The sequence below is a fragment of the Cucurbita maxima genome, unplaced genomic scaffold (assembly GCF_002738345.1).
Source record: "Cucurbita maxima cultivar Rimu unplaced genomic scaffold, Cmax_1.0 Cma_Scf00030, whole genome shotgun sequence".
Lineage (NCBI taxonomy): Eukaryota > Viridiplantae > Streptophyta > Magnoliopsida > Cucurbitales > Cucurbitaceae > Cucurbita > Cucurbita maxima.
In genome coordinates, this window is record NW_019272046.1 from 2,613,561 (window position 1) to 2,635,189 (window position 21,629).

A 21,629-nucleotide genomic window follows, 5' to 3' on the forward strand; every position below is an offset into this window, starting at 1 on the left:
TTTTTTTTTTTTTTTTTTTTTTTTTTTTAATAATTAAATTCTGAACACTTTATTATTAAATTATGACATCAATTTTATATAAATATATTCATGGTTGATATTTTATTTTCTTTAATTAATTAATTTATTTTATGCTATCTACTTCTTAATAATACGTGGAAATTATGTTTTCATGAAATGAGATTTTAATTGTTTTTTTATTGATGCAAAATCATTTTCAAAATAGTATAAGCCCATTGGGCTTTTACATTATGGGCCTTTCAGTATTCGGCTAAAGATCTTGACATTCCCGGCGGCCCATAAAATCCAATCCGCCGCTGTGAATATCTCGGCACCTCCTCCTCCTCCTCCTCCGCCACAATTTTGCAGTATTCAGCAATCTGCAATTTGGAAGTTGTCGTTTCGTTTGATTTCTTCGGCTTCAAATTATCGACGAAGAAATGCCAATTTTCCCAATCTCACTCGCAATTTCAAACCCTCCTCGACCACCGCCGTTATTCTCTTTCTCTCAGTCCATAACTGGTTCAAACCGCCTTTTGTACTTTCCCAATGGGATACGGACCGCTACGAAGATCACGACGCTTATTCGAATGGGTGGAGGTCCAAGAACTTATCCAGGCGGAGTGTCGAAGTGGCAGTGGAAGCGGATGCAGGCTAAGAAAGCTAAGCAGTTGCTCAAGGCCCGGTTGTGTCGCGAACGCCAGATATATGAGATGCGTAAGCGGGCTGAACTTAAGGCGGCTGTGTCCGAGCTGGAGAGGCCGTGGGAGGTTGTGGAGAAGGCTCCCAATTTGTTCTCTGTTGGCGCCGATGAGCAGGTGAAGGTCTTGGCGGATAGGTTTCAGAGGCCCGGTGGATTCGATTTGTGGACGGAAAAAGATGGGCCTCAATTGTTTGAGACGGTTGATGAACTGCCTTCCGCAAGGTTTTTCCCGAAAGGGGTGGTTCACAGTGTAAAGCCGTACAGAAGTATAACAGGGTCGGAGGGTTCTTCGAGTTTGGATTCCGAAGATGGAAATGAAATTGGAACTAGTTTTCAAGAAGACGATTTAAAGACTCCCCGGAGGTCTTCTAACCGGAAATTAAGAATTGGGTCAGTGAGTGAAGAAAAAGCTAATTCAAATTACTCTGATTATTATCCGAGGAGTTCCTCGGTTCCATCAAGTAGTAATGGTCAAAAAGGAAAGACATACGAGGGTAAATTCAGGAATCGGGAAAAGGGAAGAAACCTCCAGTCTTCTAAGAGATCTTCGAGCTTGGGCTCAGAAGCTGGAAATGGAATTGAAACTAGATTTCAAGTAGATGATTTTAAGACTTACCGGAGGTCTTCTAACCGGAAATTGAGAAGTGGGTCAGTGAGTGAAGGAGAAGCTAATTCAGATTACTCGGATACAGAGGATTATTATCTGAAGAGTTCCATGGTACCATCAAGTAGTAACAATGGTCGTAAATTCGGGAGTCGGGAAAATGGAAGAAACCTCGAGTCTTCTAAGAGGGAGTTGAATTCAGGACAAATTGGATTGGATAGAAGACAAAGGGTTCCTAGTCCTCAGATGCATAATGGTAATAGACAGTATGGAAAAGGCAAGGATTCGAGGCGATCCAAGGGTTCATATTCTGAAGTTTATGACATGAGTTTGGAGCAGGATGGGAGTTACAGATTCAAACCGATGAAAACTCGGTCGAACTGAGTCCAGGAGCTCATATTCTGAAGTCATTGTAGTGCTGCAACCATATTGGCTGAAGAAGAAAACTTCAACTTGATTGTGTTATGGAATTGCTGCAGTTGAGCTGGAAAGGCTGATAATGTCTCATAGGAAGGTTAGCTGATGTGGTTGTCTTTCAAAGTATGTATAAAATACCTTCTCGTTTAATAATATCTTTTGGACTTGTTTAGTTTTAGAGATGGCTGAGAAATACTTAATTGCATATCCACTGTAAATGTCTTGTATAATGCACTGACTTATTAACTCTTTATGTCTATCTATTCACTCCACAATTTGTTGTCACAAATATGTTTTTTTTACATGTTGCTTGTAGGCAGATTATTAGTTTGATTCTCTTCTTGTAAAAGCATAAAAAAGTGGAAGATTTTATAATGGAAGAATGCTTCAACCCTGAATGGGCACACTGTACAAATTTTTGTGGATATCATGATTAAAAAGAAACAATGAATCTTGTTAAGAACCACACATCAGAAGGTCCCCTCTCGACTCCCATAAAGGTCCTATTGTTCCTCTACCCCCAAATACCTCACAACACGGCACGCCGCACTCACCCCAGCTTACCACAAAGACCTCCCCTTCTCTTGAAAAGGCAGATGGAGGAAGGACTCCTCAAACATCTCCCTGTGATCTGTATGTCCGGCGCACCAAAAACCAAACACTTGAAAGAAAAAACTGTGAACAAAAGGTGCAAAGTCATAGCTCCAAAGGATATGATCTAGATCTTCTTACACCTCCTGACTAAAGATGCAATAGAATGGGCCAAACAACGAAGACGTCTTCCTCAAAAGTCTATCAAGAGTGTTAGCTCTTCCTAATATTTTCACTTGACACAGTTTAAACAAGCTTGCTGAAAGTTATGGTGTAACTACTATCTTTAGTTTGTGTTAAAACTTCAACTGTCTAAATTTCTCATCAGATACTGTTTAGTGTTTACTTGCCCCGCGCAAGTGCCCATGTGTATTTACACATTTGTGGGCTTGGTCACTGTAATACATCCTCTTTTCGTGGTATCATGGAAATTAGCAGTATGTCATGGACTGCTTTTCTCAACGTATGTCTACACTGTCTCATGAGGAAGAAGGCATTTCAGAATTGGAGCCACTAGTCAAATTTGCTTCTCTTTAGCAGTTTTGCTTGAGGTGAATTGGTTGTTCACATCTCTAACTAACTATTCTCTTATTCATAGAATTCATCTACTTCAAATGACCAATAAATATTGGAATCTCAAATGATCACCTCCACCACTTAGTTGTCGTTGTTTTTCCCTCTTCTGGATCCAATTCAGTGCTGTCTTCTATAAGTTTCAGAAGATCGCCTCCACCATGTGGCTGGGGTCAGCATCCATAAAGAGGAGGTGGGATGGACTCCTAAATTTAACACTAACTTCTCCAACTATAGCCCTCGGAACTCTATCTCATCTTTTAAGTCTCAAGGATTTTATGAAGAATAATACAACCGGGGTGGATTTGACCTAATCTATGCATTCAGATAACATTCTTGTTCAAAATTTTCCCAAGATATGGAATACCACAGTTGAAATGCTCAAAACAATGATTGGTTACTGGATCTATGAACCAATCTGTATGATCAAAATTTGGAGTTGCTAATCTTATGGTCTCATATTCATCTGGTCTTTCTCTTTCAAGATATTATTTCATATCTATTTCCGAGAAGATTACCATTTTTCCAAGACTTTCTTCAATGATAGGATAGTATAATTGCCAAAGCAATGGATGATTAAATTTCTCATTTGATTTTATCTCTGAGGCCTCAACAGTTAACACTGATGATAAAATTCCAGGCTACTATCCAAACAGTACTTAAAACAAATTGGTGCATTCTGGTAAAGGCCATGTGCAAAAATGCTAATCATATTTTTCTAGGTTGTTCTTATACAGTACAAATTTTCTGAAGACTCTTCAGGCCTTCAACTTGTCCTTTGTCCTTCCTCTAATAGTAAGGCAGATTATGTATTCCACCCTTTATGGTCAAGCTTTTGTAGAGGTAAATTTCTCTTTGTTGTCGGTTATTCACCACTTAAATTACTTTTATTTTTTCTTAGCTTTCGGTGAGCTAAACTAAATTAGAGTACTTGCTATTTTATGCTTTTTAATGGAGTATATTTAGTATTTTATGTTAAATTTCCATAAATATTGAAGTAATAATAAAGAAAAGAACGTGTCCCCAATGGACGTGTCCTTGTTCTTTAGAAATTGGCGTTTCGTCGTCTTCGTGTTTGTGCTTCTTAGGTTCAGATAGAAAAGAAAAGAAAGAAAGAAACCTCTTTCCTTCCTTTGTGAATGGGAAGAAATTTGTCTGATATTGCATTCCTTTTGGTGTTTTCAATCCAAGGAACACAGTATTGCACAGCAGCATAAATACTATTACAGAGAACTTCAGCCATCCATTCGAGCTGCACTTGTTTGATGATGGTAGCGTCTCACCATCCTTTCATATTCTTCTGTTTGTTGTTTCATAAGCAGATCTTGTGCAATGTTTATGCAATTGGTACTTTATGCGGCTCTCCGTCAGCTCACAAGTATATCCAATTATATGGTAGTGCTAACTTTATGATTGATGCCATCAAATGTAAAATCCCACTGTCAATGTCATATAGTGACTTTGTACAATTTGAATGCTCTCTTACCATCTGTTCTGCTTGGGCATCCTTTCAAGGGCGGAAAAGAGATTCTTTGGTGTAATCTTATTATAACTTTCTTCTGGACCATTATGTGTGCGCAAAATAGCGGCATCTTTTGTGATAAGGAAAGATCATTTAATAGTTTTCTTGAATCACTAGTTTTTATGGCTATTACTTGGTGTCATTATTAATCTTTCTTTATTTTGATCCCTCTTACCTCACATCCCATTTGAAACTTTTTTTTTTATAAGAGATTTAATTCTGAGGGGATTGCCTTCTTTTTGTAATTTCAACACGTCAATGAAATTACAGAAGCTGTGGGAAGGGATTGGGCATCGAGTAACACATTGTTGTATTCTTTTTTGAACCCTGTAGCGAGTTGCCATCCTTCGATTGCCTTCTAGAGATAATATTAATGGCGCACTATCTCAAGCACTTAATGTCAAATACTTGTACAGGTACTTAAATGTGCTTAGCCAGATAAATTGGAGATAGCATTATCAACAGGGATGAAGATAACTTTGGCCAAATATAGGTGCTGTAAAAAAAACCTCAAGGTATCGTTATTCTTAAGCATTTGCTTGCTTCTGTAGGTTCTTTTAGCTTTATTAGAATTGTCTTTGCTATTATGCAAGATGTGACAAATAATTATGTGATCTTATCTGCTGGTTGGCTCATTGGTTGCAATACATTTTGGCACTTTTTGATATTGAATTAAGAAGGTTTTGACAACTTCTGTCCCACTGAAATTTACTCTTATACGTGTGCAAAGTAGCGAATTTCTAATCCCTTATTCTAGAGGTCCCTTTCACTAAGTAAGTTTGGTGGAAACTCTTTTCCATGCTGGGTGTTAGCCTACCTCTTCCTAATTTCGTACAGCCTTAGAATTCTTATGTAGCTTCCATTTTAAAGGGAAAACCAATTTTATTTGGTGCAATGCTTTCATTATTAACCTACAATTGAAGGAAAAAAAAAAAAAAAACATGAAGAACCAGTATCATTCGAGTATTTAGGCAGATTATACTTGCAAATCAACCATGAAACATAAGTGAAGTTCGCGATCCCAGAACAGACTCATGGTCTATCTTCTAGATTAGCGTCAGCTTCATTTAGAGCATGGTAGTTTCTGTTTTCAATCATATTCTTTAAAGAAAGTTCTCTTTTTCTCCCGTCTGTGAATACCGATAAACTGTTTCTATATTGCATTCTGTGTGATGATTTCAATTAAGAAGTCCTGAAAATTGCACAGGAAAATAAAATATTATTGGTAGAGCACTTCACCCGCCCATTTTAGCTATACTTGTCAGATGATAGTAGAATCGCATCCTTCGTTATTTTTTGTCCAAGCATATTGTCTGCAATTACACATTTGCTATTGCCTCTGTGACTCGCAAGCATATCCAATCACTACTGGGGCTGTCTTTGTGATTGAGTGCTACATAATGCATTGATCAAAAAGTCGCATTTTGTAGGTAGTAAGTCCCTTTATACCTTTAGTCGCTTAGCCTCACATCCATTTTGGTTGACCTGTATTCATAGTATTAATGACGTACATATCTCATGCACCTAATGTCAAATACACTATAGGAGCTTTAACAGGCTTGGACTGATAAGTTAGAGATATCATTATCCACAGGGATGGAATTGCTTTCCCTGGGCATCATTGCTATATTTACTAACTCAGGTACCACTATTCTTCAATATTTTTCTAGCTTCTGTAGGGTTTTTTTAGCTTTCTTAGAATTGTTCAGTTGCTGTAGATTTGTTGATAAGACCAAAGTGAGAACTGTTTTCGTTTTCTTTCGGTTCTGGTTCATTTGATGCTATGCTTTGTTCTTGCTGTCTTCTTGGTCGAAAAGCTATATTCTACCCATTTTTGTGATAGTTCTTTCCCATTTATTGGTCCAATAAGATCAAGTCTTCATGGTCAACCATCATAATCGATTTAATCTTCTGGTTTCCACATGTTTTAACTAAGTGTCCACTCGAATATAGCTTAGTGGATTTTAGGTTTCCATCACAAAACGCCACTAGTGCTACAGTCACAATAGTTCTATGGTTAGCTGAGAAGTTTTTTTTGCAAAATAGTTTTGTCATTGGCTTTTTGATAACTTGTTGACTTCGGCAGAGGTGGGCGGCTATTTCAACCTTTTCACTTGTTCATAATCTTCTTATACATTTTCTCCTCTTTTACTCCCCTTTAAACACTTGTGGCAAGAACACATCCATTTTTCCAATAGTTTCGTTCATAGAATTTGAAAAGTGCTTCCGTTATCTAAATATGCTATTCACGGTTCCAAATTTGATATTAAACTCATCCTCGATCATTGTTAGGATCTATAGATATGTTCAGAGTATTGATAAGATTGTTATCTGTTTGAAGATATAGTACTATTAGAACACACATGTAATGCAGTAAAACTTCCTTTTGTTTAACAGAGATTGTCCAGCACCATTTAAAGACCATTCCACATATCAAGTACTATTAGAACACACATGTAATGCAGTAAAACTTCCTTTTGTTTAACAGAGATTGTCCAGCACCATTTAAAGACCATTCCACATATCACAGACACCCCAATCAAATAAAGTGATTGTTACTGTTATGGCATGGACGGACCAATCTTGTTTAGACTACTTGGTATCTCTTTCTCTGCTTTGCTAAGGTAATACTGGAGAAAATTATGATAGTTTTGAACCTTTTCTGATGATTCAGACCCAAAAGTAATATTCTCTTTTGTGGGCAGATTTATAATTCTAAGTTTGGAATGGATGAGAAGAAGGGCTTGGAGACGGAGTAGAATTCCCCCCTCCACAAGGATCGAACACACCATAATCATAGAAAGAAAGACCATCCTCTATCATTTATCAGGCTGCTGAACTACGAACGTCTCCCGTCGAAGATGATTCTGACTCAGCTACCAATACAATTGTTTTTCAATATTACAAACCAAGTTGTTGTAATAATGGAATGGCACATCAAAGAACAGTTTCAAATGTTGAAGAGAATGAGAAACTGATAAGACATTGAAGTGAAATACAGCAATCTAATCTAATTCTTTACAAATTAGTAAAAAACCCACTTATAGAAAAGTATTCTTTTTTCTTGAATTATCCCATCAAACTAAATCAAAAATTTCTAAAAAAAACATTCGATCAACTCAATCAATACTCATCAGTGATCTTTTCGATCGCTTATCGGGTTCGAGAGAGACAAATGAAAAACATTAGTGGGAATCTGTTTAGCATATCATGTAGGCATGTGGGTTAGAGATAAAGATATAGAATAGAATATATTCCTTGAAGAAAAGCTGGAGAATTTTGGTTTTGAAGGTATGGGATCCAAATCAAATTATGCAGAGAGGGAGAGATATGAGATTGAAAATGAAAGTGAAGAGAGAATCTTAGTGAGAATGATGGATTTGACCTCCATGAATCTCACACGCACTGCCAATACCAAAACCAAAACCAAAGCTGCTTCTGTTGGCTGCTCTTTCACTCTTTTGCCTTCTTTTTACCTTTTACTGCAACTTTTTTTTGTTCCTTTTCCAACAAAATGACAAACAAACCTTAACCATTTTACTTAGGATTACATGAGTTCTAACGATGTCCCTTTGTCTTTTTGAATGATTATTGTCGCATATTGAATACAATGTAAACTCGATTTTTGTCGGAGTTTGACTACTTATTTACCGAATTCTTTTCGGAATATAAAGTCAACGTTTGTGAACTAATTATCTTCTCTAATATTTGTCATTCAATTCATACATAGAATAATTAAAGATATGGGTAAGCCATTAGATGGATGAGAGGGGATTTAAATTTTTTAAAAAGAATAAAGTTGTCTAGAAGAAACAATTCAAGGTAGTTTAATTATGATCTTTAAACGGGGTGGTATGACCACAATGAAAAGGAATATTTACCGATGTCTTTGGTTATTGGCTGTTTACTTTATTTTTGGCTTTATCATAAACGTCTCGTATCTGTTTTCGTTGACTCATATGTTCATGATTTTCTTCTTATCTAGTTTTACTCCCAAGTCGAGCCTTTCAAAATTAGTCATTTTTTCTCTTATCGAGGACAACTCCTCTTTCTTCAAAGTACATCTCTTATCCAATAACTCTCCACCATAGATCACATTGTGGGTTACATAATTTCTACCACTTTTTTTTGCACCCTTAGAAATCCTTCCCTCGAACAACATTTGTTCGGTCTTGAAAAGTTGTCCACAATAGTACAAGACGGTATATTTTTAATAGTACGTAATGTCTTCTCGTTACACTATATGGTTGGTGTCAACTAGATTTTGTCAATAAAAATTGGATTTAAATTTATTTGAAAAAAAAAAAGGATAGAAATTTAATAAAAGAGTGAATAATTAAGAGAGAATTAAGGGTCAAAAGTTGGTTTTAGTAGGTCAATTACATGGGGGACAGCTCTTAATTAATTAATTAATTAATTAATTATATTGGGTGGGAACAATATTTATTTATTTTTTTGGAATGGTGGGAACAAACAATGGTTGATCCATCATGTTTAATTAAATTTTTTTTTTTTAACTTTGATAAATAGTGATATGCTTGCTTTTCTCTAGACCAAATCTTAGGGCTTTAATTATAGATTCCCATACAACATTACCTAATCAATGGGCAACTTAATTTCAAATTAATTACAATACAAATCAAACATTTTGCTTTTCGGTTTACATTCATGTATTGTTCAATGTCGAATAACGTACAAAGTATGAAGGTACCGTTCGTGCTCGAACATTAAAAGTTATTTCAACTAAGTAACAGTGTAACGATCAATACCTAGGACTCGAATCAGGATTTGGATATGAATTTCGCATTTAGTGGTATTGACATTCCACTATAACAAAATCATGTTTTTTACTTCTCGATTCTAAGAGTGAATAGACTGACTACCTATAAATACCCCTCCACCCTATTTAGATCATCATCCTAAGAAATCCCAAACAATACAAAGTTTAGTCTTTCTTCGATTGGTCTTAATAAAGTGTGCGAGTTTTTCCCACAGATAGTTATCTCTTCTCGATTGGTCTTAATAAAGTTTGTGAGTGTAAATCTCTTCTCGATTGGTCTTAATGAAGTGTGCGAGTGTTTCCCACCTAGTTATCTCTTCTTGATTGGTCTTAATAAATGTGCGAGTGTTTTTCACAGATAGTTATCTTCAACCAATTCATGCCGAACTAATTCTTTTCCCCAATCAAAGGCCACCCACCATGTTAATAAAAGAATTAAACCAAATCTAAGGGCTTAATAATTTTTCTTAAAATTGCATTATATTCATTGTATGGTGGAATATAAACATTATTCCACTTTAATGAGTATAGCTTCTAACCCACTTCCCAAATTTCCCACCACACAAATTGGCTTCCAAACCTATTCCCTCACTACTAATCACACACCACACCATGAAAAAACAAGACAAAAAGTTCCTGTTTTTAACTTCAACTACGTCATCTATTCCATTTTTACCATAGAGGGTAAGAAAATTAAGTGTGTTTTACGGTCAAAATCTTGGGCTATATAACGAGTGCAAAGTGGAGCAGCTAAGATCCAAGATTTTGGTGGCGGATAGCTTTTGAAAAAGAAACCAAATTTCGTGTTGGGTTTCTTTGGGATGATGAAAGGCTTGGCCGAGAGAGAAGAATTGCAAAGATCAGAAGTCAATGGCGGCGGCGATGGCGGCGGAGGCGGCGGTGATCATGAGAAATGGGTTGCCGATTCTTCAGTTGATTACAAAGGGAGAGTTCCTCTAAGAGCTTCCACCGGTGCTTGGAAAGCCTCTCTGTTCATCATAGGTAATGAATTTCCCAAGTGTTTGACATGAATGATCAATCTTTCTTTTGTTTTGAAAACTTATGGGATTTGCAGCCATCGAGTTTGGTGAGCGGCTGAGTTATTTTGGGATCGCCACAAGTTTGATCATTTATTTGACGAAAGTTCTTCATCAAGAGCTGAAGACGGCGGCCAGGAGTGTCAATTACTGGACCGGCGTCACCACTTTGATGCCGCTCCTCGGCGGCTTTCTCGCCGACGCGTACTTCGGCCGCTATGCCACCGTCCTCCTCTCTTCCATTCTCTACGTCTTGGTCCGTTCTTTTCTTTTCTCCAATGTCAATATAAAATTATGTTTAGTCAATGTGAGATATGATGCATATGGTAAACAGTAATTCAAAGTTAAATATTCTCTGCTCAGGGTTTGATTCTCTTAACCATGTCGGCCACTATTCCGAGTTTAAAATTTTGTGGAAGCAATGATCAGGACTGCACACAACCAAGGAAGATCCACGAGATCATCTTCTTCCTTGCTATTTACTTGATCTCCATAGGAACCGGCGGCCACAAGCCGTCGCTCGAGAGCTTCGGAGCCGATCAATTCGACGACGATCATCCAGAAGAACGAAAGAAAAAAATGTCATATTTCAATTGGTGGAACTTCGGTCTTTGTTCTGGATTGTTGTTTGGCGTTACAGTTATTGTTTATGTACAAGATCATATCAGTTGGGGAGCTGGAGATTTGATTCTTACAGCGGTGATGGCAGTTTCTATAGTCATTTTTGTCATCGGACGGCCGTTTTATCGGTACCGACAACCGTCTGGAAGTCCGTTGACGCCGTTGTTGCAGGTTCTTGTGGCGGCCATTCGAAAGAGAAAGTTTCCTTACCCAACGAATCCTTGTTTGTTGCATGAAACTCCTAAGACGGCTAATAACGCTCATGGAAGGTTCTTGTACCACACCCACAAGCTCAAGTAAGTATTAACTTTACCATCTTTCCAAGCAACTAAAAAAAAAGTAAACGAACGAAGGGGATAAATCTTTTGGATGCTTAACTTAACCTACCAATGATAGGGATGTGACCCTCGATCAAAATATGTCAAAATAAATAAAAAATAATACATCGAAACAAATAAAAAGAATCAAAGGAACAAATTGAGTGGACAACTCTTTTGGAGCAAAGAAACATTAAGTCGTTAGCTTTTCAATTCTATTCGTTGTTGTATTGAAAAGAACATACAGTGTAAAAAGAACTAACTAGTTTCTTAAACTTTCTCTTTAGCAATTTGACAATCTTACTCGTTAAGAACACTAATTTGGCAAACTTTCACTTCAAGTTAAGAACAGGTAACAATTTTCGTAGTTAAAACACAAAACTTAGTCCACAATTTGTCAACTAACCGTAAGTTGGTAACTTACTTTACTTGGTTTGGTTAGCTCACTGATCCCATTTTAATCTCCTAAATACATTTCCAAATCATAAAAATTAAAACTTTGGAATTCAGATTTCTAGACAAAGCAGCGATTTATGAAGAAAGTGGAGCACCGGCGGAGAAGGAAAGTCCATGGCGGCTAGCGACGGTGACAAAGGTGGAGGAAATGAAGCTAATATTGAACATGATACCCATATGGTTGGCCACTCTGCCGTTCGGAGTCGCCGTAGGCCAAACCTCAACGTTCTTCATCAAACAAGCCGCCAACTTGAACCGGAAAATCACCCACGGCTTAATCCTCCCGCCGACCACCATCTTCTGCCTAGCCGCCGTCGGAATGATCGTCTCTCTCACCATTTACGACAAGCTCCTCGTACCCTTACTCCGGCGAGCCACCGGCAACGAGAGAGGCATCAACATCCTTCAAAGAATCGGCATCGGAATGCTCTTCGTCATCGCTACGATGATCACAGCAGCCGTAGTTGAGAAAAAGAGACTCCACGTGGCGGCGGAGAATCCCAAAACCGCCTCCCAAACAATGTCGGTGTTCTGGTTGGCCCCACAGTTCCTCATCGTCGGTATCGGCGACGGCTTCGCCATCGTCGGCCTCCAAGAGTACTTTTACGATCAAGTCCCTGATTCAATGAGGAGCCTCGGCATTGCATTTTACCTGAGCGTAATTGGGGCCGGAAGTTTTCTGAGCAGCCTGCTGATCACGGCGGTCGACAACATTACTCGCCGGACCGGTAAGAGCTGGTTCGGCAAGGACTTGAACAGCAGCCGCCTCGACAAGTTTTATTGGCTGTTGGCCGCCGTTTCGGCTGCGAATATGTGCGTCTATGTACTCATCACGCGCTGCTACTCGTACAAGAATGTGCAGCGGCGCGTGGTCGTGGCCGATTGCTATGAGGATGAAGCGCGTGAAAATGGAGAGTCGATGGCTTAGAATATTTTAGTGCCTTAGTTTTTAGTTTAATGAGGTAAATGGGTAATTATGTATTAGAAAAAAAGAATTTGCTATTTATAAATACGTTTAACAATTTTTATTAGTAATAATAACAGTATTATTTAAAAATCATCTTTCAAGTATAGATAAATAATTTATTTTTAAAAAAATTAATTAATTATTATTATTATTATTTTTTATTATAGGATATTAATATTATTTTGAAAGTTTTATATATAAAGATTTTTTTAAATACTTTTAAAAATTTAGATTAAAATATCATCAATAACTTGCTAGGGTCAAATCCAATAATCACGTGAATAATGAGAATATTTGCTAAAACCACCCCACTTAGATTATGTGTGAAAATTCTCTGTGAAAATCAAATAAATTAAAAAGATATGAGAATAGTAATAAATGGAAAGATACCTAAAGAATCAAATATCTTGATAATATATTAAGTACATTACTGGTGTACTTTAGAAAAATAGTTTATGTATTTAAAAAAAAAGATATTAGTTATTTTTTTACAAATAGATACCTAGTATTTTAGGTATCTCCATAATTTAAGAATAAATATTTAGATATTCTAAGAATAGGTATTTTTGTTTATCAAGTATCAAAGCAAGGTGGGTATCGTTTGTTAAATCTCTTAAAAATCTTAATATGCTTTAGGGTTGCAGCTTTGATTGATCTTCCACATCAAAAACGATTTTTTTTAAGATTATTATTGACTAAGTATTTTTTGTGTCGTGAGTAGTCCGTGACGCTACAAGTTATGTGTTGAAAACTAGTTTGTTTGATACTATTGATGTACTGCCAACATGATGATGATCTCCAGGTCATTGGAGGAACCAAGAAACTCAATAGCAATAACTATAATACGTGGGCAACATGTATAATGTCATATCTATAAGGACAAGATCTTTGAGAGGTCGTTGATGAAAGCGAAACTTTGCTGCTAAAGGAAGGTGCTAATGACACCTTGTGCAAATAGAGAATGAAAGCAAACAAAGTAATGTTTTCTTTGAAGACCACAGTAGAAGAAGAGATGTTGGAACACATTTGAGATGACAACATATCGAAAGAAGCAAGAAACAAGTTCGTGACACTTTTCTAAAAAAAGAACAATATGATGCTAACTTCTGGAGAGTTTGTTATCAATCTCATAAAATGACATGATGATTACTCAATACTTCCACATGATTAGGTCGATCTGTTGTGAGATTACTGAACTAGATGCAGAGTCTATCGTCGGAGAAGCTCAAATGAAGATGGTCATCATCCACGGATTGTGACCAGAATACAAAAGTTTCGTTATTGCTGTATAATGAGATCCTCTCAACTATCACTTATAGAGTTTGAAAAATTGCTAGCCAATCAAGAAATCACGGCTAAGTAAATGTGAGGCACCACGTTGAAGGGTGAAGGAGAAACGCTCTATATAAGTGAAAGTTGGAGCAATAATAAGTCATCCACTAAAGATGGATACAAAAAGAACGACAACCAGAGTTTCCAAGGGAAGAGATTTGAAGTCATTTGCTACCCCTGCGAAAAAGGGTCACAAATCCAAGGATTAATGGTCCCAAAAAAAATACAAAAAAATAAAATGGTGGATGAATGGGATGTAAAGGTACAATGTGCCTTAGAAAAAGATGAGTTAACGCTCATGACAATGATACGAGAGCATACAGATTATTAGAATGATTAGACCACTGATTCAAGAAACTCAAACCACATGACTGGCTATCAAAGTAGTGTCATGAAAGTGTGGTGGTCCTCAGAGAAGAAAGTCTAACCATACTCAAATAACATTAAAGAAATTCTACCATAAAAGATGGCAGAGAAAACTGCACACATTTGGTCAAGTGTTGATGTGTCTGAAGATTCAAGTAGCATTGATATTGGTGAGCGAGAAGTGACCCAACGAAGCAAACCTAGTGAAAAGGAAATGATACCTCAACAAACAAGACGATAAAAAGCAATCCAAAGTATGCTAATGAAGCTAATTTAGAAGATGGAGTTAAAAGAGTTAAAGACCTATGAAGAAGTATAAAAAAAACTCGGCCTGGCAAAAGGCGATAGAGTAAGATTTTGCGAACTAGTGTTAAGATTAGGAGATGTCAAACCCATCTCTTGCAAGTAGGTTTATAAAATAAAGTGTTCGTCCGAATTGATTAATCGAGAGATACAAGGCTCAACCTATAGTTCGAGGGGTTTCTCAACAATATGGACTAGACTATGATCTCACTAGTGCTTTCAACAAGTAAAAATTGAAAATTATTGAAGATGAATGTGAATAATAATTTCTTGCACGAAGAGTTGGATGAGAAGATCTACATGAACCAATCAAAGGGCTTTGAGAATGTCGTTGGTATCACTAGTCGGTACATGCCAAATCCAAAAAAACCTCATTTGGATGCAGCTCAATAGATCCTAAGATATGTTAAAGGTACAATATGTTAGATAAAACGTGAGGTTTCCTTATTTAGCTTTACACGTTTCTATTAATTGATTGAATATCTTTCTTTGACCATTTGATAAACTCTTCGAATGATTACCAACTTTTTAGATGACCATTTTGTATCAAGTAGCACAAAAATAGATTATCACCTCATTTTAAGCAAGAGTATTTAGCAACTCTCTCTCTCTCTCTGTTATTTTTCAACAACTTCCCGTCAAACGATTTCCTCTCACCGAAAAGAATTTCACTTGCCGACCTTGCCGATTGTCGAAAAACAACAAGTTGTATCAGAGCCTAGTTGAAGCCATTGGTGGTATATCATTGCGGAAGAGCCAACCTTATCAACAGTCAAGTTGAATAGCTCAGGTGGTTAGAGCGTCGATCTAACAACACACAGGCCTCAGGTTTGAGTAGAAGAAAATGCAAAGCGTAAAAACATACACATCATGGGGGCCAAGTCTGCGTTCTCCAAGCTTGACTCCGGGGATTCATGGGACGGTGAAGAAAATGCAAAGCATGAAAACATACACATCGTGGGGGCCAAGTCTGCGTTCTCCAAGCTTGACTCCGGGGATTCATGGGACGGTGAAGAAAATGCAAAGCGTGAAAACATACACATCGTGGGGCCAAGTCTGCGTTCTCCAAGCTTGACTCCGGGGATTCATGGGACGGTGAAGAAAATGCAAAGCATGAAAACATACACATCGTGGGGGCCAAGTCTGCGTTCTCCAAGCTTGACTCCGGGGATTCATGGGACGGTGAAGAAAATGCAAAGCGTGAAAACATACACATCGTGGGGGCCAAGTCTGCGTTCTCCAAGCTTGACTCCGGGGATTCATGGGACGGTGAAGAAAATGCAAAGCGTGAAAACATACACATCGTGGGGGCCAAGTCTGCGTTCTCCAAGCTTGACTCCGGGGATTCATGTGATGGTGAAATTCGGTGATGACTCCGTCCTTGAAATCGAAGGGCGCGACACCATCCTGTTCGTCGGCAAGGGAGGCAAGCACCACATGCTGATCAGGAGGACATTGTTAGATAAAACCTCCGTTAGATAAAACCAACGTTTCTATTGGAGAAACCTAAGGCCTTTCCTTTTCCTTAGGGAGGACATTGTTAGATAAAACCTCCGTTAGGTTTAAACCGGAGTCTGGAGGACATACCACAGGTTTTAGGAGGAGATTGTTAGATAACCTTTTCCTGAGGCCTTTCCTTTTCCTTAGGGAGGACATTGTTAGATAAAACCTCCGTTAGGTTTAAACCGGAGTCTGGAGGCCATACCACAGGTTTTAGGAGGAGATTTTAGATGATCTTTTCCTTAGGGAGGACATTGTTAGATAAAACCTCCGTTAACCAACGTTTCTATTGGAGAAACCTGATGTTTAAACCTAGATAATCTTTTCCTTACGGAGGACATTGTTAGATAAAACCTCCGTTAACCAACGTTTCTATTGGAGAAACATGAGGTTTAAACCGGAGTCTGGAGGACATTCCACAGGTTTTAGGAGGAGATTGTTAGATAAAGGTTTAGATTTTAGGAGGAGATTGTTAGATAAAGGTTTCCTTAGTTAAAAAACGTTTATATTGGAGAAACCTTTCCTTAGGGAGGACATTGTTAGAAAAAACCTGAGGTTTCCTTAGGGAGAAGATTGTTAGATAAAACCTGAGGTTTCCTTAGTTAAAACGTTTCTATTGGAGAAACCTGAGGTTTCCTTAGGAAGGACAGATTTAGGGTTTAGGGTTTAGGGTACCACAGGTTTTAGGAGGAGAAGATTGTTAGATAAAACCGGAGTCTGGAGTACATACCACAGGTTTTAGGAGGAGAAGATTGTTAGATAAAACCTGAGGTTCCCTTAGTTAGCTTTACACGTTTCTATTGGAGATTGTTAGATAAAACCTGAGATTTTCTTAATCAGCTTCACACGTTTCTATTAGTTAGATTGTTAGATAAAACCTAAGGTTTCCTTAGTTAGCTTTACACGTTTCTATTAGTTGATTGAATATCTTTCAATTACCTTACCAACTTTTTAGATGACCATTTTATAAGAAGTAGCACAGATTTAGTTGGCCTCTCATACCATTTTTAGGATAAGTTAAATATTTAAACAGTGAATCTATTCAGAAATAAATGATCACCTCATTTTAAGCGAGAAGGATTTCACTTGCCATTATCGAAAAACAGCACGATAACAATAGACAATGATCTTTCGTACAAAAAAAAAAAAAAAAACAAAGACTACAATCTAGTTGGATATTGTGATGTTGACTATGATGAAGACCACAATACCTGAAGATCGACAATTAAATAGGTGTTTAAGCTCAATTCGAAAACAATTTCTTAGTATAACAAAAGACGAATGCGTTATGGACAAATGGTTCACTTGAGCAAAATGAGAATTTACCAGTGATTTAGTAAAAAGAGCCGCCAACAGTGAGTGTGACAGTAGTAACTACGTGCATCTCCCGGTCTGAATATCATTATTTTAAATTTAATATATAAAAAAAAAAGAAAAAAATTATAATTACCACTTTGTCATTTCAACATTTTAAGGTATTTTTGTCTTCTTAAATAATTCTAAAATCCAGTTATATATATTTTATAATTGATTAAATCTTATATTAAAATAAAGAGTGAGCAATATAAATAAATAAATTAAAAAATAAAATAAAATAAGTGTAGAGGGGGTAGGGGAGTAGGGGATAAATGATGAGCGGTGGAAAAAAGAAAAAGGCAGTAAAAAACAATTCCGTCAAAACACAGAACACGACAAATTGGCATCTGAAGCATTTTTAAAACACAGAGATGACGACGTCATCTGACCCACCGCCAACTCCGTCAATAGTAACCGGATCTTTCCCTAATCCTAAAATCTTAATTTATTAATTAACTTCACTCAAATAATTATTTTTCTTTTTTATCTTACTTTCTAAACTTTTTAATATTATTAAATTCTTTTCCATTCAATTTTTAATTTCCTTAAATGGTTATTTTTAATTTTTTTGAAAAAATGTTAGTCAATTTAAAAGTTTTTTTTTTTTTTTTAATGAAAAAGAAATTTGGAAAAATAAAAAACCAAGCTGAAATCTAATATTAAAAATTAGAAAAAAGTAGTGACATTTTTGGAAAATTGTTCATAATTTTTTTGGGTGTAATTTAGGAGTCTGGGATGTGTTAAAAGCACTCAGTTTTGGATATTGACTATACAATCCCTTTCACTTCAACCAAATCTCCCTTCTGTTCAAAATATACCATATTTTACACTCTTTATATAATTCTTTTATTTATTTTTCTTGGACTATTAAATAATTTAAGAGGATAATTTGGAGAGCTGAAAGGGGAAATTAATGGGAAAAATAATAACAGTAGTACGATGCCCTGCTGTGGGCTGCAACCATTGCTTAGACAACATGGGGCCATCATAATTTATTGTGCCTCATTACTTGTACCTTCCCTCCTCATTTTCATTTTAATCCATTTTTGTGTTTATCAATTTCAAACTCTAATCCAATCAAAACTAAACCACAAAAAGAAAAAAAAATCTATGATAGAAGTGAATTCGATTCTCTTGCTATAAATAAACAAAGGTTAAGTGGACAAATAATTGAGTTAGCACGACTCCGACCGACCGACCTAAAGTTCTTTTATTCTCGATCAAAATGTTAGAAGTTTAAATTTTTTATCTTTTAGGAAAAAAGAAAAAAAAAAAAGAAGAAAAAGAATCCCTAAGCTGAAATGGACAGCTCCCCTCTTCACCTCTCCTCAAACCCTATCCCGAGAGAGAGAGAGAGAGAGAGAGAGAAAAGATGCAATTTTTATGTGTATGTTAACATCTGAAACTATGTATTAGTTTGTGTGTTTGTGTGTTTGTGTGTTTGTGTTCTTACAATCTTCAATCACTTCCTTCTCTCCTCAATCATTCCTCTCGGCTAATTAAATAATTACAACTCTTTCTTCATCTTCTTCTTTAAGCTTTTGTGTGTGTGTTGGGTATGGCGGAGGAGAGTTTTGAAGTGTACCATGTCCCACACCAGAGCTGCAGAGATAAGCTTCGTGTGGGAATTGCAAATAATAATCATAATTCCCACATCGCCGCTGCGTTGCTTCCTTTATGTCATCCTTCTTCTTTCATCTCCTCCCACTTTGATTCCCACCCACTTCCTCAAAATCCCTCTTTTCATTACCCTCCTCCTCCTCCTCCTACCGCCGCCGCCGCCCATGTCCCCCCGCTCCTCCCTGACCAACCCTTGTCCCTCGACCTCAACCTCCAGCAGCGCTACGCCTCTGCCCTCCCTTTTGTTGGCTACTCCGCCTCCCTTTTAAAGGGCTCCAAATTCTTGAAGCCCGCTCAGCAGCTGCTTCACGACCTGTTTGACAACTCGCCGCCGGATCCCCTCCTTCTTGACCCTCTTCTTGAAAGCTTGGCTGGTGATATTCCTGATCCGATTACCTCTACCGACGACGACGGCGGCGCCGACAGCCGGAGGAAAAAATCCAGGCTCGTTACCATGCTGGACGAGGTATATATGTTCTACTAAACGTTAATTTGATAATCTTACAACATTTCGTTCAAATCCCAGATGTTTTTTTGATCGATTCGATGTGGGGTTGTTTCAAAATTTAAAATTTACTGTTTTTTGTTGCCGATCTTTCTAGTTTTTACTTACTGATTGTTCTTCGGCAAACCCCAAAAAAGAACGCTCCTAATTGCATTGATTGCTATTTTATTATTGTTTTGTGTGTTCATTATGTTCATGCATTTTTAAATCATTTCTACCTTGGTAGACAAAAGATATGTTTTTACTTTCACCGATTGACGTGACGGATTTTGATTGGACTAATGGATTAGATTAAAAATAATGAACTAAACCCCAAACAATTCTATTAAAGCAACCATTTAATTCCTTCAATTTTGAGAAAAAAAAAAAGAGAGAATTGTGAATGGAATCCATGATTGAATCTTAGGTAGTCAAAAGTTTTAGGTTTTTTTTAATCCTAGAATAATTTTGATGTTATCTTTTGTGACAAACTCGAGATCTCAGATAAATTAGAGAGGAGAACACAAAAAAAAAAAAATATAAATATAGTTCTCTCTAACAACCTGACCCTGACCAGTTTTAAAAATCTTGAAAGAAAGCTTAAAAGAAAAATATAAAGAGGTATTACATCCCGGATTTAGACAGGGTTAACATGGCCCTTTTGTTTTTCATGTTGTTCCACAGGTATACAAAAGATATAAGCTTTACTATCAACAGATGCAAGCAGTGGTTACAACATTTGAATACGCTGCAGGGCTTGGCAATGCAGCGCCCTACATGAACTTGGCCGTAACAGCCATGTTTAAGCATTTCAAATTCTTAAAGAACACCATTGCCGACCAGCTCCAATTCAACAAGAAGAATCAGCAGCCTTACAACCCATATTGCCAAACATCCATTCACAACAACACTAATGCACCATTCGTCGACCACCAACCCGTTTGGCGACCTCAGAGAGGCCTCCCGGAGAGCGCTGTCACTGTCCTCCGAGCTTGGCTCTTCGAACACTTCCTTCATCCGTAAGAAACACGTTGAGAATTTGAATGGATAAAAAGATTAAATTTACTGTAACCTATCCGCTTAAGCTTTTGATTGTTTTAATGTTGTAGCTATCCTACTGACACGGATAAGCTCATGCTGGCTAGCCAAACTGGTCTCTCGCGAAGCCAGGTCTGTTTGGAGTAGGATTCGAAATTTGAATTCAGCTAGTTTATATTTTTCATCAAATTTCTTGGATGGGTTGAATGATGAATCAACTTTTGTTCAGGTATCAAATTGGTTTATAAATGCAAGAGTGAGGCTTTGGAAGCCAATGGTGGAAGAAATCCACATGCTAGAAACAAGGCAAGCTCGGAAATCTCACCAGAACGACGAAAACGACGACAATGACAACGATCATATTTCATCCCACAACGGCAATAATAACAATGCATCTTCATCACATCATGATCACAACCAACTGAACTTGTCCAACTCCAATTTCATTCCGACCCACCACCCTCATGTGGCTGCAGGAGCCGCCCATATGGGCGGCGGCGGAGGCGGAAACGTTTCCTTAACTCTGGGGCTCCACCAGAATTACGGCGGGATCACTCTCACGGAACCGTTTCCGATCAATGCAGCTCAGCATTTTAACTTTGGGTTAGAAGGCAATGGTGAAGGGTTTGTAAATGAGTGGTTTTAATTGATTTGTTGGCTGAGGATGTTCGGTTTGGAACATCATGGGCAGCTAGGTTGTTTGATTAAGACATTATACTCATAAAATTTGAGCTACTTGTAAGAATTTTATAATCCCAGATGAAATTGGAGTTGGCCAAATTTGTTAAATTAGTTTCTCAAAATGCTACATCCCATACCGCTGAGGGGGAAAAACATATCAAGAGTCCATCTTCAAACTTGGGTTGGGTGAGTAGATGAGTAGCTGCTTCATTTCAAGATTCAATCTCAAACTCGGATTCGGTAAGTAGATGACAGTTGTACATTTGACGAGAGCTACTTCATTTCAAGAGTCAATCTTTGAACTCCGGTTCGGTGAGTAAATGACAGTTGTTGAAGTGTCATCTTATATTTGACGAGAGCT

General features: G+C 37.3%; 3 protein-coding genes across 8 annotated transcripts; all 3 read left to right on the top strand.

Moving 5' to 3' along the window:
* The first annotated feature begins 353 nt into the window (after nt 1–353).
* LOC111466226 lies at nt 354–7,409 on the top strand. 6 transcript variants are annotated; one of them, XM_023110823.1, is made up of 7 exons: nt 354–1,821; nt 3,611–3,731; nt 4,080–4,159; nt 4,827–4,925; nt 6,005–6,052; nt 6,899–7,034; nt 7,116–7,409. In XM_023110823.1, exon 1 carries the CDS (start codon nt 441–443, stop codon nt 1,689–1,691), a length of 1,251 nt encoding a protein of 416 aa, XP_022966591.1. In that variant the 5' UTR covers nt 354–440; the 3' UTR covers nt 1,692–1,821; nt 3,611–3,731; nt 4,080–4,159; nt 4,827–4,925; nt 6,005–6,052; nt 6,899–7,034; nt 7,116–7,409. The 6 variants fall into 6 exon arrangements, with proteins under 6 accessions (XP_022966591.1, XP_022966590.1, XP_022966592.1 ...); XM_023110822.1 differs by lacking the exon at nt 3,611–3,731; XM_023110824.1 differs by lacking the exons at nt 3,611–3,731; nt 4,080–4,159 and having other exon boundaries at nt 5,956–6,052.
* A 2,435-nt stretch (nt 7,410–9,844) lies between these two features.
* Nucleotides 9,845–12,652, top strand: LOC111466224 (protein NRT1/ PTR FAMILY 5.6-like). Its single transcript, XM_023110817.1, has 4 exons — nt 9,845–10,192; nt 10,266–10,483; nt 10,591–11,144; nt 11,676–12,652. The coding sequence occupies exons 1-4, from the start codon at nt 10,012–10,014 to the stop codon at nt 12,547–12,549; spliced, it is 1,827 nt and encodes a 608-aa protein (XP_022966585.1). The 5' UTR covers nt 9,845–10,011; the 3' UTR covers nt 12,550–12,652.
* Nucleotides 12,653–18,725: 6,073 nt separating this feature from the next.
* On the top strand, nt 18,726–21,367 carry LOC111466273 (BEL1-like homeodomain protein 9). Its single transcript, XM_023110885.1, has 4 exons — nt 18,726–19,531; nt 20,234–20,568; nt 20,659–20,719; nt 20,817–21,367. The coding sequence occupies exons 1-4, from the start codon at nt 19,004–19,006 to the stop codon at nt 21,231–21,233; spliced, it is 1,341 nt and encodes a 446-aa protein (XP_022966653.1). The 5' UTR covers nt 18,726–19,003; the 3' UTR covers nt 21,234–21,367.
* The last annotated feature ends 262 nt before the right edge of the window (nt 21,368–21,629 follow it).